The sequence below is a fragment of the Neovison vison genome, chromosome 12, assembly GCF_020171115.1.
Source record: "Neovison vison isolate M4711 chromosome 12, ASM_NN_V1, whole genome shotgun sequence".
In the NCBI taxonomy this organism is placed as follows: domain Eukaryota; kingdom Metazoa; phylum Chordata; class Mammalia; order Carnivora; family Mustelidae; genus Neogale; species Neogale vison.
The window spans coordinates 129,124,664-129,138,667 of NC_058102.1; the positions used below are offsets into that span (position 1 = coordinate 129,124,664).

The following is a 14,004-nucleotide window of genomic DNA, read 5'->3' on the forward strand; positions in this document are numbered from 1 at the left end:
ACTCACTTCAGACTTAAAGACACACACAGATTGAAAGTGAAGGGACCATGCAAATGGAAATGAGAAAAAACCTGGGGCAGCAATACTTGTATCAAACAAAATAGACTTTAAAACAAAGACCGCAGTAAGAGACAAAGAATTGCACTAAATAATGATAAAAGAATCAATCCAGTAAGAGGATGCACCCTACATATGAGCACCTAAATACCTAAAACAAATATTAACAAACATAAAAGGAGAAATTGATAGTAATGCAATAATAGTAGTAATACAATAATAGTTAACACTCTACTTACACCAACGGATACATCATTCAGACAGATAGATAATCAACAGAAGGAAACAGTGGCTTTGAACAACACATTAAAACAGACAGACTTAACATACATACAGAACATTCCATCCCAAAACAGAAGAATACACATACTTTTCAAGTACACATGAAACATTTTCCCAGATAGATCATATATTAACCACAAATCTCAATAAGTTTAAGACTGAAATCATATGAATTATCTATTCTTTTTTTTTTCAAAGATTTATTTATTTGAAGGAGTGTGTGTGTGCATGAGTAGGGTGGGGGAGGGAGAGAGAGAATCTCAAGCAGACTCCATGCTGACTGTGGAACCCAGTGCAGAGCTCAATTTCACATCCCTGAGATCATGACCTGAGCCCAAATCAAAAGCTGGGTGCTCAACTGACTGAGTCATCCAGGCTTCCCACAATTACTTTTTCTGACCACAACAGTATAAAACTAGAAATCAATTACAGGAAAAAAAAAAAAAACTGGAAAAAACACAAATGTGTGGAGATGGGAAAAACATGCTACTAAATAATCGATTTGTCAATGAAAAAATCAAAGACAATATTAAAAAATACATGGAGACAAATGAAAACAAAACCACAGTGGTTCTAAATCTTTGAGATACAGTTTAAAAAGTTCCAAAGAAGAAGTTTACAGCAATACCTGCCTACCTCAAGAAACAAGAAAAATCCCTTCACTCACATGGAGAATTTAAGAAAAACAAAGGAGCAACGGAAGAAAAAAGAGAGACAAACCAAGAAACAGACTCTATAAAGAACAAACTAACGGTTACCAGAGGGAAGGTAGAGGGAGGAATGGGTAAAATAGGTGATAGGCATTAAAGAGTACACCTATCATGATGAACACTGAGTAATGTATAGAATTGTTGAATCACTATATTGTATCCCTGAAACTAATATAACACTGTATATTAACTATACTAGAATTAAAGTGAAATACTTAATAAAAAAAGAAACAAGAAAAATCTCAAACAGTTTAACCCTATAGGTATAGAAAGGAGAAAAGAAGAACCAACAAAAGTCAAAGCTAGAACAAGGAAAGAAATAATAAAGACTGGAGCAGATAAATGAAGCAGAAGATAGAACCAACCCCCGCCCCCAACAATAGAAAAGCTCAATGAAACCAAAAGCTGGTTTTTTGAAAAGATGAACAAAATTGATAGGATTTTAGTCAGACTCATCAGAAATAAAGACAGGACTCAAATAAGTAGAATCAGAAATAAAGGAAAATAAATAGCAACTGACATCACAGAAATACAAAGAATTATAAAGAAGATTATGCAAAATCATATGCCAACAAATTGGACAACATAGAAGAAATAGATAAATTCCTAGAAACACAGACTCTTCCAAAATTGAATCATGAATTAATAGAAAATTTGAACAGATGGATTACCAGCAATGAAACTGAATCAGTAATAAAAAAAACTCCCAATAAACAAAAGTCCAGGACCAGATGGCTTCACAGGTGAATTTTAATAAACATTTAAAGAAGAGTTCATACTGTTCTTCTCTGACTTTCCAAAAAATAGAAAGGAAGGAAAAGTTCCAAATTCATTCTATGAATGGGTAACATTACTGTGATATCAAAACCAGACGAAGACACTACAAAGAAAGAGAACTACAAGGCAATATCTCTGATGAACATAGATGCTAAAATCCTCAATATACATTATCGCGCCAAATTCAACAATACATTAAAAAAATCATTTACCACAATCAAGTAGGACAAAACCATAGGTAACATCATACGCAAAAGTGAAAAACTGAAAGTGCCTCCTTTAACATGGATGACGGTGTCTACTCTCACTTCTTTTACTCAACATAGTCCTGAAAAAGACTTGTACTGTGAAAAATATAAGACATTCATAAAAAAAAAATGAAAATGACACAAACGGAATGATAAATCATGTCATGGATTGGAAGGATTAATATTGTTAAAATGTCCATACTATCAAAAGCAATCTATAGATTAAATGCGATCTCCATCAAACACCAACAGCATATTTCACAGAACTAGCATAATCATCACATTTGTATGCAACCCAAAAAATACCCAAAGCAATCTTGAGAAAGAGCAAAGCTGGAGGTATCACAATTCCAGATTTCAAACTATACTACAAAGCTACAGTTCAAAACAATATGGTACTGGCACAAAAACAGACACAGAGATCAACAAATAGAGAACCCAGAAATAAACCCTACTTATACAGTCAATTAATTTAGGACAAAAGATGCAAGAATATACAATGAGGAAAAGACAGTCTCTTCAATAAATGATGCTGGGAAAAGTGGACAGCTACCCATAAAAGAATGAAAGTGGCCCACTTTCTTATCCCACACACAAAAGTAAACTCAAAATGGATTAAAGGCCTAAATGTGAGACCTGAAACTAGGAAACTCCTAAAAGAAAACATAGGCAGTACTCTTAGATATTGGCCTTAGCAATATATTTATGAATATGTCTCCTCAGGCAAGGGAAACAAAAAGAAAAATAAACTATTGGGATGACACCAAAATAAAGAGCTTTGTACTGCAAAGGAAACCATCAACAAAACAAAAAGGTAACCCACAGGATGGGAGAAGATATTTGCAAATGATATATCCCATGAGGGTTAATATTAAAATACACAAAGAACTTCTACAACACCAAAAAAATCCCAACATTACAATGAAAAAAACAGAGGACCTGAGTAGATAATTTTTCCTAGAAAGACATGCAGATCGCCAACGGACACATGAAAAGATGGTCAGTATCACTCCTCATCAGGGAAATGCAAATCAAAACCAAATGAGTGATCGGAGGAGCTGTGGTTGTGACGATCTACAGGATGGGTTTTCCTGAAGCTGCCAGTTCTTTTAGAACTCCTCCAATTGAGGCTGTTCCAACCAGCTCTGCGGTTGATGGATTTAAGGCAAATTTTGTCTTTAAGGAGATTGAGAAGAAGCTTGAAGAGGAAGGGGAACAGTTTGTGAAGAAAATCGGTATTTTTGCCTTCAAGGTGAAGGATGGCCCTGAGGGTAAAGAAGCCACCTGGGTGGTGGATGTGAAGAACGGCAAAGGGTCAGTGCTTCCTAACTCAGATAAGAAGGCTGACTGCACAAGCACAATGGCTGACTCCGACTTCCTGGCTTTGATGACTGGTAAAATGAATCCTCAGACAGCCTTCTTTCAAGGCAAATTGAAAGTCACTGGCAACATGGGTCTGGCTATGAAGTTACAAAATCTTCAGCTTCAGCCGGGCAAAGCTAAGCTGTGAAGAACTTTTGCAAATTAAGATGAGATATATAGATCTCTTTCTATATACTTCATTGTCAGAACTTAGACGGAAACTACACACTGGCAAATAGTGTGAGATTTGTTTTTAAATGGGTTTGACCAGTCCTGTTTTCCGAAGCTCTGGGTGGACAGAGCCTGGTGATGTACTACTGCTAGCTGAATTGCATACAACTGTGCATTATAAAGTTAATACGGTAATTATGGTTTGGGGTAACATTGAGTTTCGGAATAAAATTAGGAACAGTAAAATCTAAAAACTATATAAACAAAAGCTCTCATTTTGCTTATAAAGTATATTTAAAGATCATTCTGCTGAAGATTCAACTTAAGTTTTCCTCTGGAGAACTAGGGAAGAAACCGAATGCCAGGAGCTAACCAGTAATTAGTGTTATGCACTTAATCTATTTTCCATTAATAGTTTTTAAAACTCTGTTCTGAGATATTTTAAAAAAGACTGAAATTTTGCATTTCATGCCACCGAATGGTATTTTTTCCCAAATCAAAATAAATCTGATCAGAGTCTGGGGGAAAAAAATCTACAACTGAATGCAGGCCTATTTTTAAAATAAAAACATTTTTAAAAAATGACTTTCCTTCTTGAAAAAAAAATCAGTGTATTGGTCATAAAACGCTGTTGTTAAAAATAATTGAACAAATAAAGCTCGCTTTGAGATGCACAGCTTTTAAAAAAAAACAACCAAATGAGTTATCATCTTTCACCTGTTAGAAATGGCTAGTACCACAATGACAAGAAGTAACAAATGTTGATGAAGATGTGGAGAAAAGGGAACATTTGTGTACTGTTAGTAGGAATGTAAATTGGCACAGTTGATATGGAAAACAGTATGGCAGTTCCTTGAAACATTAAAAATATAAATACCATGTAATCCAGTAATTCTAATACTGGGCATTTGCCCAAAGAAATAAAAATACTAATTCAAAGATATATGCATGCACTCTCAGTTTACTGCAGCATTATTTACAATGGCAAAGATATGGCTAAGTGTCTATTTATAGACGGACACACAATACTCACACACACAATACACACACACATGCGTACAATGAAATATTACTTAACCATAAAAAAGAGATCTTGCCATTTGTGACAACAGGAATGGCCTTAAAGGGAATTATGCTTAGTGAAATAAGTCAGACAGAGAAAAACAATACCATATGATTTCACTTATATGTGTAACCTAAAAACCAAAACAAACAAACAGACTCTTAAATACAGAAAACAAACTGGTGGTTGCCAGAGGGGAGGGATGTTGGGAGATGGGCAAAATAGATGAAGGAGATTAAGAGGTACAAACTTAAGTTATAAAATAATTAAGTCACAGAGATAAAAGTACAGTAAAGAAATGTAGTCCATAATACCATAACAGTGTTGTATGGTGACAGATGGTGACTTACCGGGCACAGTATAGAGTAATGTACACAATGCTGAGTCAGTATGTTGTACACTTGAAACTAATATTACATTGTATGTCAATTATACTTCAATTAAAAAAAAGCACAACAAACTTTGTGGCAGTTTAACGGACCCCAGTCCTATCTTCTATCGTATAGCTCATCACTGCCTCTAAAAATAATAACTGATTTCTAATCATGGCAGGTGCAGAATGAGCTAATCTGCAAAGAATGATGAGTATTTGTCCTAACCTGTCTGGTGGTTCCCTGGAATACGGGTTCAAAAAGCTTGTCTTTATTTTCCCTATTTCAAAACTGGCCTAATTCTAAGGCTGCTTCCCTACAGGCATTTGCTGAAAACTTTTACAGGCTAATATCTTAGCCACTGCTGACTGAGGTGACAGAAAATAGCTGGGAAAACAACAGATTAACTAAAAAGCTTGGGAGGAAAGCTGAGGAATGGGATGCTCTGATATCCCGGGGAATCTAGAAGTCTATGTGCATGCTCAGTGCTGTGAGAATGCTCAAAGAAGACATGAAAATGACAAAGTTCTCACTAACTGATGACCTTGAGTGTCTTTGGAAACACAAAGTAAAGGCTAAGGCAGGGTTGGTTTACAGCCTTCCATAACCAAGGTTGAATATGGAAGGCATCTCCAATACCTACACATAAACTTTGCATGGACTGGAAGAATTTTGGGCTCTAGACATTTAAGGAAACTCTGTCACTAAGCTAATGAAACAGATTTCAGTGGCCACACATGACAAAAAATACAGACTTCATAAAATTAGTTAAAAAAAGTACTAAACAAACAACTACAATTAGACCAAATAACAACAAAACCTAGAAAGGAGAGAGAATCTGGTTTCTAGAATTGCCAAGTTATAATATTCAATAATATCTGGTCTTCAATAAAAACAACAAAAATTACAAGGCCAGCAAAGGAAAAAACACAATATGTCCCATACAAAGGAATAAAGAAATAAGAACTGCACCATTATCACTGTTAAATGCTACAGCATGGATGAACCTTGAAAACATATTGCATGATTGTAATTACATGAAATGTCTATAATAGGTAAATCCACAGGGATGGAAAGTAGATCAGTGGTTGTCATAGAAGCAGAGGTTGAGAATTGGAACTTACTGCTAACAGGTAGAGGGTTATTTTACTTTTTTTGGTGTGATGAAAATGTTCTCAAATTAGGTAGTTGCACAACATAGTGAAAAACTAAAAACCACTAAAATGTATGTGATTTTAAATGGTGAATTTTGTAATGTGAAATATATCTCAATAAAAAAATTGTAGGGGCGCCTGGGTGGCTCAGTGGGTTAGGGCCTCCTCTGCCTTTGGTTCCAGGGTCCTGGGATGGAGCCCCACTTCGGGCTCTCTGTTCAGCAGGGAGCCTGCTTCCTCCCCTCTCTCTCTCTCTCTCTGCCTGCCTCTCTGCCTACTTGTGATCTCTGTCTGTCAAATAAATAATAAAATCTTTAAAAAAATTCTATAAAAAGCTGGCAACATACATCATATTTAATAATGAAATAATACAATTTTAAGAAATAATTTCAATGATGAAATACAAACTTTCAATGCTGTAAGTTTTTGAGATTGAAAATGAAACAAGGATACTTGGTATAATCACTTCTATTCTACATGTATTAGAGATCCTAATTAGTACAAAAGAAATGTATAATATACAGATAAATAGAACTGAAAAATAAGCTTAGCAAGGTGACTGGATATAAGGCAATTATAGAAAAATCAATTATATTTGTATATACCATATAGAATTAGAAAGTGAAATTTAGAAGCAATATCATTTATGGTGTCATCTAAAAACACTAAATACCCAGGAATAAATCCAAGGGGAAAATATGCAATATTTGCACACAAAAAGTTGTAACACAGTATCAAAAAATATTTTACATTTATTCATGGTTTTTAGAATCAATGCTGTCTCAGTATCAATTCTTCTAAAACTGACCTACATATTTTCAATATACCCTAAATTGAGTACTTCAGCTGAGTAATTTGTGGAAAATGACAAGCTACTTTGAAAATTTATATGAAAACATAAAGTGGTAATCTTACAGAAGGAAAAATGAGCTGAAGAGTTATTGCACCACGTTCTTATTATAAAGCTACAGCAAATTATGATGTAAGGTATTGGCACAAGATGCACAAGACTAAGAGAAACAAAGTAGAAAGCCTGAAAACAGACCCACACAGTTATGAACACTTGTTTTAAATAAAGATGGTATTTGTAGAGCTGTAAGAGGCAGTATTTTCATTAAGTGAGTCAGCTGCTTTGGAAAACTTTTGAAAAAAATTTATACTTAAGTATTACTTCACCCTAAACACAAAAATAAATTTCAGACTATTGATTTAATGTGAAAAACAGAACATTAAAGTTTGTAGAATTTTTATGACTTTGAGGTAAGAAAAGATTTCTTAAACACAACACAAAAAACATCAAATATGGAAAGGAAAGGAAAAGCATGACGATTAAAATTAATAATTTAGTCATCAAAATACACCATTAAGAGAGTGAAACGGCAAGCCAGAGTTGAATAAAATATGTGTAGAAGATCTATTTATGAAATATATAAAGAACTCTTCACAAATCAGTATGAGAAAACACACGCAACCCAATTAAAAAAAATACTTGAAAAGACTTCACATAGGAAATTATTAGGGTCCAATAAACATAAGAAAAATTGTTCATTCAATCTTATTGGTCAAAGAATATGCAAATTAAACCATAATTAGATATCACTATATACCTACCAGAATGGTTAAAATATAAAAGACTTGACCAAGTGTTGGCAAGAATGTAGAGTAACTGGAATTTTCATATCCTGCTGCTAAAGTATAAATTGATAAAAAACATTTTAAAAAACTGTTTAGAAGTAAAGTTGAGCTTTACTGCAACTTAACTTCAAAATAGAAATTCACACATATGCATACTAAAGTACAGCAACGTTCACATGAAAATTATTTATTGTAGCCAAAAACTGGAAAAAGCACAATTTTCAACAGAAAATTCTATATTTCTAAATGGACTATGACACATTAATGAAAATGAAAAACCTACTGCTACACACAACAATGGACAAATCTTACAAATACAATACCAAATGGAGGAAAGTAGATGTAAAAGAGTACACATGGAATGTGTTATGGACTGAATGTTTGTGTTCCCCAAAATCATATGTTGAAATCCTAACCCCCAATGTGATGATATTAGGAGGTAGGGCCTTTGGGAGATGATTAGATCCTGAGGGTGGAGCCCTCATGAATGGGATTAGTGTACTTATAAAAGAGACCCCAGAGAGCTCTCTCACCTCTTCTGCCATGTGAGGACACAGCGAGAAGACTGCTGTCTATGAATTAGGAAGAGTGCCCTCACCAGACACCGAATCTGCCGGCGTCTTGATCTTGGACTTCCCAGTCTTCAGAACTGTGAGAAATAAATGTTTGTTGTTTAAGCCACCCAGTCTATTATATTTTTGTTATAGCAGCCTGAATGGACTAAAACAGGATGATTCCATTTAGAAACTTCAAACAGCAGGTAAAACTAATCTATGATGTTAGAAGTCAGGACAGTTTTATCTTTGTGGAAGAAAAGGAAGGTAGAGACCAGGAGGAAGAATGAGGGAGGCTTCTGGCCAATGGCAGTGTTCTAGATCTTCTTGATCTTGGCAACAGTTAACTTGGTTCACCTTATGACAATTCACTGAGCTGTGTCTTTATATATTTTATGTACTTTTCTCTATTTTATTCAATTAAAATAAATTTTCAAAAGTTTATTTACCTGCTTTTTCTGTGTTTTGTTTCTGTTTTCCAGCCAATCATCCATTTGTTCCTCAATTTCTTCTATAGAAGTTCCATGATCATAAGACTGAATATATGCACTTTCTAAAGGTGTATATACAGGAAATTCAGGTTTTGGCTTTTTTACTTTAACTTTCTTCTGTTCTAAAAATGTTTAAGAGAATCAATTATGAGAATTGTTAAGAAAGAAAAGAATTTTTAACAGTCTACTCATATACCGTACCTTGAAAAAACATATACATACTGTTCTTTCATTAAAACAGAGTTATATACAATGGAATATAATTTAGCCATAAAAAGGAATAAAATCTTGCCATTTGCAACAGTATGGATGGACCACAAGGGGATTATACTATGTGAAATAAGTCAGATACAGAGAGACAAATACCATATGATCTCTCCTATATGGGGGATCTTAACAAAAACAAACAAAAAACCAAACCAAACCAACCCCTGCAAAAAACCCAGCTCACAGATACAGAGAACAGATTGGTGATTGTCCGAGGTGGGTGAGGGGAATGGGAGAAATGGGTGAAAGGGGTTAAAAAAATTATAATTGCTTTGCTATAAATAGCTAGCTGTTTTATTGTGCTTTAGCTACTGCATTGTTATTAAATAAAACTCAGAGATACTAATGATGAGAGGATGATCATGATATAACCACCACATCAATTTGTATATACCTTTAGTTTTCAAAGTACTTTTTATGAAACATTTCATACTGTCACAATGAAAAAACCCTGGTTGTAATAGTGACATAATATTGGGCAAGTAACTTAACTCTTAGAACAAGTGTCTATCTTCTCATCTGTAAAAGAAAGCTAAACCCGGGGCGCCTGGGTGGCTCAGTGGGTTAAAGCCTCTGCTTTCAGCTCGGGTCGTGATCCCAGAGTCCTGGGATCGGGTCCCGCATCGGGCTCTCTGCTCGGCGGAGAGCCTGCTTTCTCCTCTCTCTCTGTCTGCCTCTCTGCCTCTTTGTGATTTCTGTCTGTCAAATAATAAATAAATAAAAAATTTTTTTTAAGATTTTATTTATTTATTTGACAGAGAGAGATTACAAGTAGGCAGAGAAGCAGGCAGAGAGAGAGAGAGAGGAGAAAGCAGGCTCCCCGCTGAGCAGAGAGCCCGATGCGGGACTCGATCCCAGGACCCTGAGATCATGACCTGAGCCGAAGGCAGCGGTCCAACCCACTGAGCCACCCAGGCGCCCAATAAATAAATCTTAAAAAAAAAAAAGAGGTGGGGGACAAGATGGCGGGGTACTAGGAAGAGGCGTCTTTTCAGCTGGTACCCCAAAGTGAGCTGATTACCTACCAAAGAACTCTGATCACCCATGAAATCAGCCTGAGATCAGAATTATACACGTCTGGATCTCTACAGGGGCAGAAGACGCCAGTGAGCAGGTAAAGAGGAATGGGAACGGCGGACTGAGATCGGAAGATAAACAAAAGGGGGAGGGAGACACCAGAGGCGACCGGTGGGAAAGTAATACCCCGATACGAGCGAGAGTGCCCTGCGTCTGGGGACCAGCATTAACTCGGAGACTGGTTGAAAGCACTCCAAAAGAGCAAAGGATCGCGGGGGCAAACTGTGGGAATCGGGGCAGCTAGGGACAGGGGCTTGAGTCCCCGATCCCAGACGGCCTCCCCGGCGCGGAGGCAGAGAGAGTGCGGCGGAGAAACCGGCTCCTGGTCCCTAAGCCGCCAGCGTGCCCCAGAGCGCGGGGTTCCGGCTCCTGTGAGGGGATGGGAGCCGGTCTGCAGAACGCACGCTAGCCCTACCACAAAGCTTGAGATGCGTGTGAACGTCGCTCCAGCTCTCCTGGGTTTCTAAGGCCCTGGGGCGCTTCTAGACCCGGGCCATTGTTTCAAAGTCTAAGCCTCGCGCCCGCGAAACTCTTCCCCGGACAGAGGCGCGCAAAAGCCCAGCCTGCGGCTTACGGACCAGCGCCCCGTTCTCAGTGCCCCAGACGCGCGCCCGACCCACAGCCGCCTCTGAAAAGAGGTGCGCGCAAGCTGGGCACTCCCAGCCCCGGCCAGCGGCAAAATCTCAGTGTGCGATCGCTGCTTGGAACCTCTCTGGCGGTCAGGAGCTCCCAGAGAGCCGCCACTGCCTTGGCTTTGGGGACGAGCAAAAGATCCTGCGCCCCCAGGGTCTTTAACTTGGAACCTGCACTGCCAGCATCCAAGGGGGAATTTATTCAGCTTCTGCACCCAGACTGAGGCTTCTGAGACGGAGATCAGGAAGTGTTCCAGGGTGCACCTTGACTGCACCAGAGTTGATACATCCAGCTACATCTGTTCAGTCTTCTCCCACCAAAATGACTAGGAGGAGGAATGCCCAACAGAAGAAAAATACAGAGGATGGACCTTCCACAACAGAGCTAACGGCTATCAACATAGACAATATGTCGGAAAGAGAATTCAGGCTAACAATTATCCAGGCAATAGCTAGGTTGGAGAAAGCCATGGATGACCAAACAGAATTGATTAGAGCTGAACTGAAAGCGACCAGACAGGATGTTCACAATGTTAGGGCGGAGCTTAAAGCTACCAGGGAGGAGGTCCACAATGCTCTCAATGAGTTCCAATCCAATCTAAACTCTCTCAAAGCTAGGGTAACTGAGACAGAAGATAGAATTAGTGATCTGGAAGACAAACAGATAGAGAGAAAGGATCAGGAGGAAGCCTGGAACAAACAGCTTAGATCCCACGAAAGCAGAATTAGGGAAATAAGTGATGCCATGAAGCGTTCCAACGTCAGAATTATTGGAATTCCTGAAGGGGAGGAGAAAGAAAGAAGTCTAGAAGATGTCGTGGAACAAGTCCTTCATGAAAACTTTCCGAATCTCGCGAATGAAACCAGCGTTCATGTACTAGAGGCTGAACGGTCTCCACCCAAGATTATACACTCCAAAAAAACATCACGACACCTGATAGTCAAATTGAGAAATTATAATTGTAGGTATAATCTCTTGAAAGCTGCCAGGGCAAAGAGGCTCCTTACTTACAGAGGGAAGCCCATCAGAATAACGTCAGACCTGTCCACAGAGACCTGGCAAGCCAGAAGAGGCTGGCAAGATATATTCAGGGCACTAAATGAGAAGAACATGCAGCCAAGAATACTTTATCCAGCAAGACTGACATTCAAAATGGATGGAGAGATAAAGAGTTTCCAAGACCGGCAGGACTTAAAAGACTATGCAACCACCAAGCCGATACTGCAGGAAATATTAAGGGGGGTTCTATAAAAGAGGAAAAATCCCAAGAATAGCATTGAACAGAAATATAGAGACAGTCTACAGAAAGAAAGACTTCAAAGGTAACTCGATGTCAATAAAAACGTATCTATCAATAATCACTCTCAATGTGAATGGCCTCAATGCACCCATAAAACGGCACAGGGTTGCAGATTGGATAAAACGACAGGACCCATCCATATGCTGTCTACAAGAGACCCATTTTGAACCTAAAGATACACGCAGACTGAAAGTGAAGGGGTGGAGAAGCATCTTTCATGCCAATGGGACTCAAAAGAAGGCTGGGGTAGCGATTCTCATATCAGATAAATTAGACTTCAAACTAAAGACTGTAGTCAGAGATACAGAAGGACACTACATAATCCTTAAAGGGACTATCCACCAAGATGATCTAACAATTGTAAATATCTATGCTCCCAATATGGGAGCAGCCAATTACTTAAGAAAACTGTTAATCAAGATAAAGAGTCATATTGATATGAATACACTAATCGTAGGTGATCTTAACACGCCTCTTTCAGAATTAGACAGATCATCGAAGCAGAAAATCAATAAAGAAACAAGAGCATTGAACGACACATTGGACCAGATGGACCTCATAGATATATACAGAACATTCCACCCTAAAACAGCAGAATACACATTCTTCTCAAGTGCACACGGAACCTTCTCCAGAATAGACCACATACTGGGTCACAAATCAGGACTCAGCCGATACCAAAAGACTGAGATTATTCCCTGCATATTCTCAGATCACAATGCTTTGAAACTGGAGCTCAATCACAAGGAAAAGTTCCGAAGGAACTCAAACACCTGGAAGCTAAAGACCACCTTGCTTAAGAATGCTTGGATCAACCAGGAGATCAAAGAAGAACTGAAACAATTCATGGAAACCAATGAGAATGAAGACACTTCGGTCCAAAACCTATGGGATACAGCAAAGGCGGTCCTAAGGGGAAAATATATAGCCATCCAAGCCTTGCTCAAAAAAATTGAAAAATCCAGAACACACCAGCTGTCTCTACACCTTAAAGAACTGGAGGATCAACAACAAATCAAACCAACTCCACACATAAGAAGGGAAATCATCAAGATTAGAGCTGAGATCAATGAGGGAGAAACCAGAGATACAGTAGAACGTATCAATGAAACTAGAAGCTGGTTTTTTGAAAGAATCAATAAGATCGATAAGCCACTGGCTACACTAATCCAAAAGAAAAGAGAGAAATCCCAAATTCATAAAATTATGAATGAAAGGGGAGAGATCACAACTAACACCAAGGAAGTAGAAACAATCATCAGAAGTTACTACGAACAGTTATATGCCAATAAGCTTAGCAACCTTGATGAAATGGATGCATTCCTGGAAAAATATAAACTACCAAAATTGAACCAGGAAGAAATCAACAACCTGAATAGACCGATATCTAATAACGAGATTGAAGCAGTGATCAAAAATCTCCCAAAAAACAAGAGCCCAGGACCTGACGGATTCCCTGGGGAATTCTACCAAACCTTCCAAGAAGAAATAACACCTATTCTCCTGAAGCTGTTTCAAAAAATTGAAGCAGAAGGAAAACTTCCAGACTCTTTCTATGAAGCCAGCATTACCCTGATCCCCAAACCAGGCAAGGACCATACCAAAAAGGAGAATTTCAGACCAATATCACTGATGAATATGGATGCTAAGATTCTCAACAAGATCCTAGCCAACAGGATCCAACAACACATTAAAAAGATTATCCACCATGATCAGGTGGGATTCATCCCTGGGCTACAAGGATGGTTCAACATTCGTAAATCAATCAATGTGATACAACAAATTAATAGGAGAAGAGAGAAGAACCACATGGTCCTCTCAATTGATGCAGAAAAAGCATTTGACAAAATCC

The 14,004-nt window shown here is 38.0% G+C and overlaps 2 protein-coding genes across 2 annotated transcripts in view; one reads left to right on the forward strand and one right to left on the reverse strand.

Annotated features, from left to right (window-relative positions):
* The window catches only part of DNAJC1 (DnaJ heat shock protein family (Hsp40) member C1), a 228,442-nt gene that overhangs the window by 104,252 nt on the left and 110,186 nt on the right, over positions 1-14,004 (reverse strand). The window contains exon 8 of the mRNA XM_044228968.1: positions 8,834-8,997. Coding sequence (XP_044084903.1) covers positions 8,834-8,997 — 164 coding nt within the window. The remainder of the gene's footprint in view (positions 1-8,833; positions 8,998-14,004) is intronic.
* On the forward strand, positions 3,129-3,609 carry LOC122892449 (sterol carrier protein 2-like). The gene has a single exon (XM_044228969.1). The coding sequence runs from the start codon at positions 3,156-3,158 to the stop codon at positions 3,582-3,584; it is 429 nt and encodes a 142-aa protein (XP_044084904.1). The 5' UTR covers positions 3,129-3,155; the 3' UTR covers positions 3,585-3,609.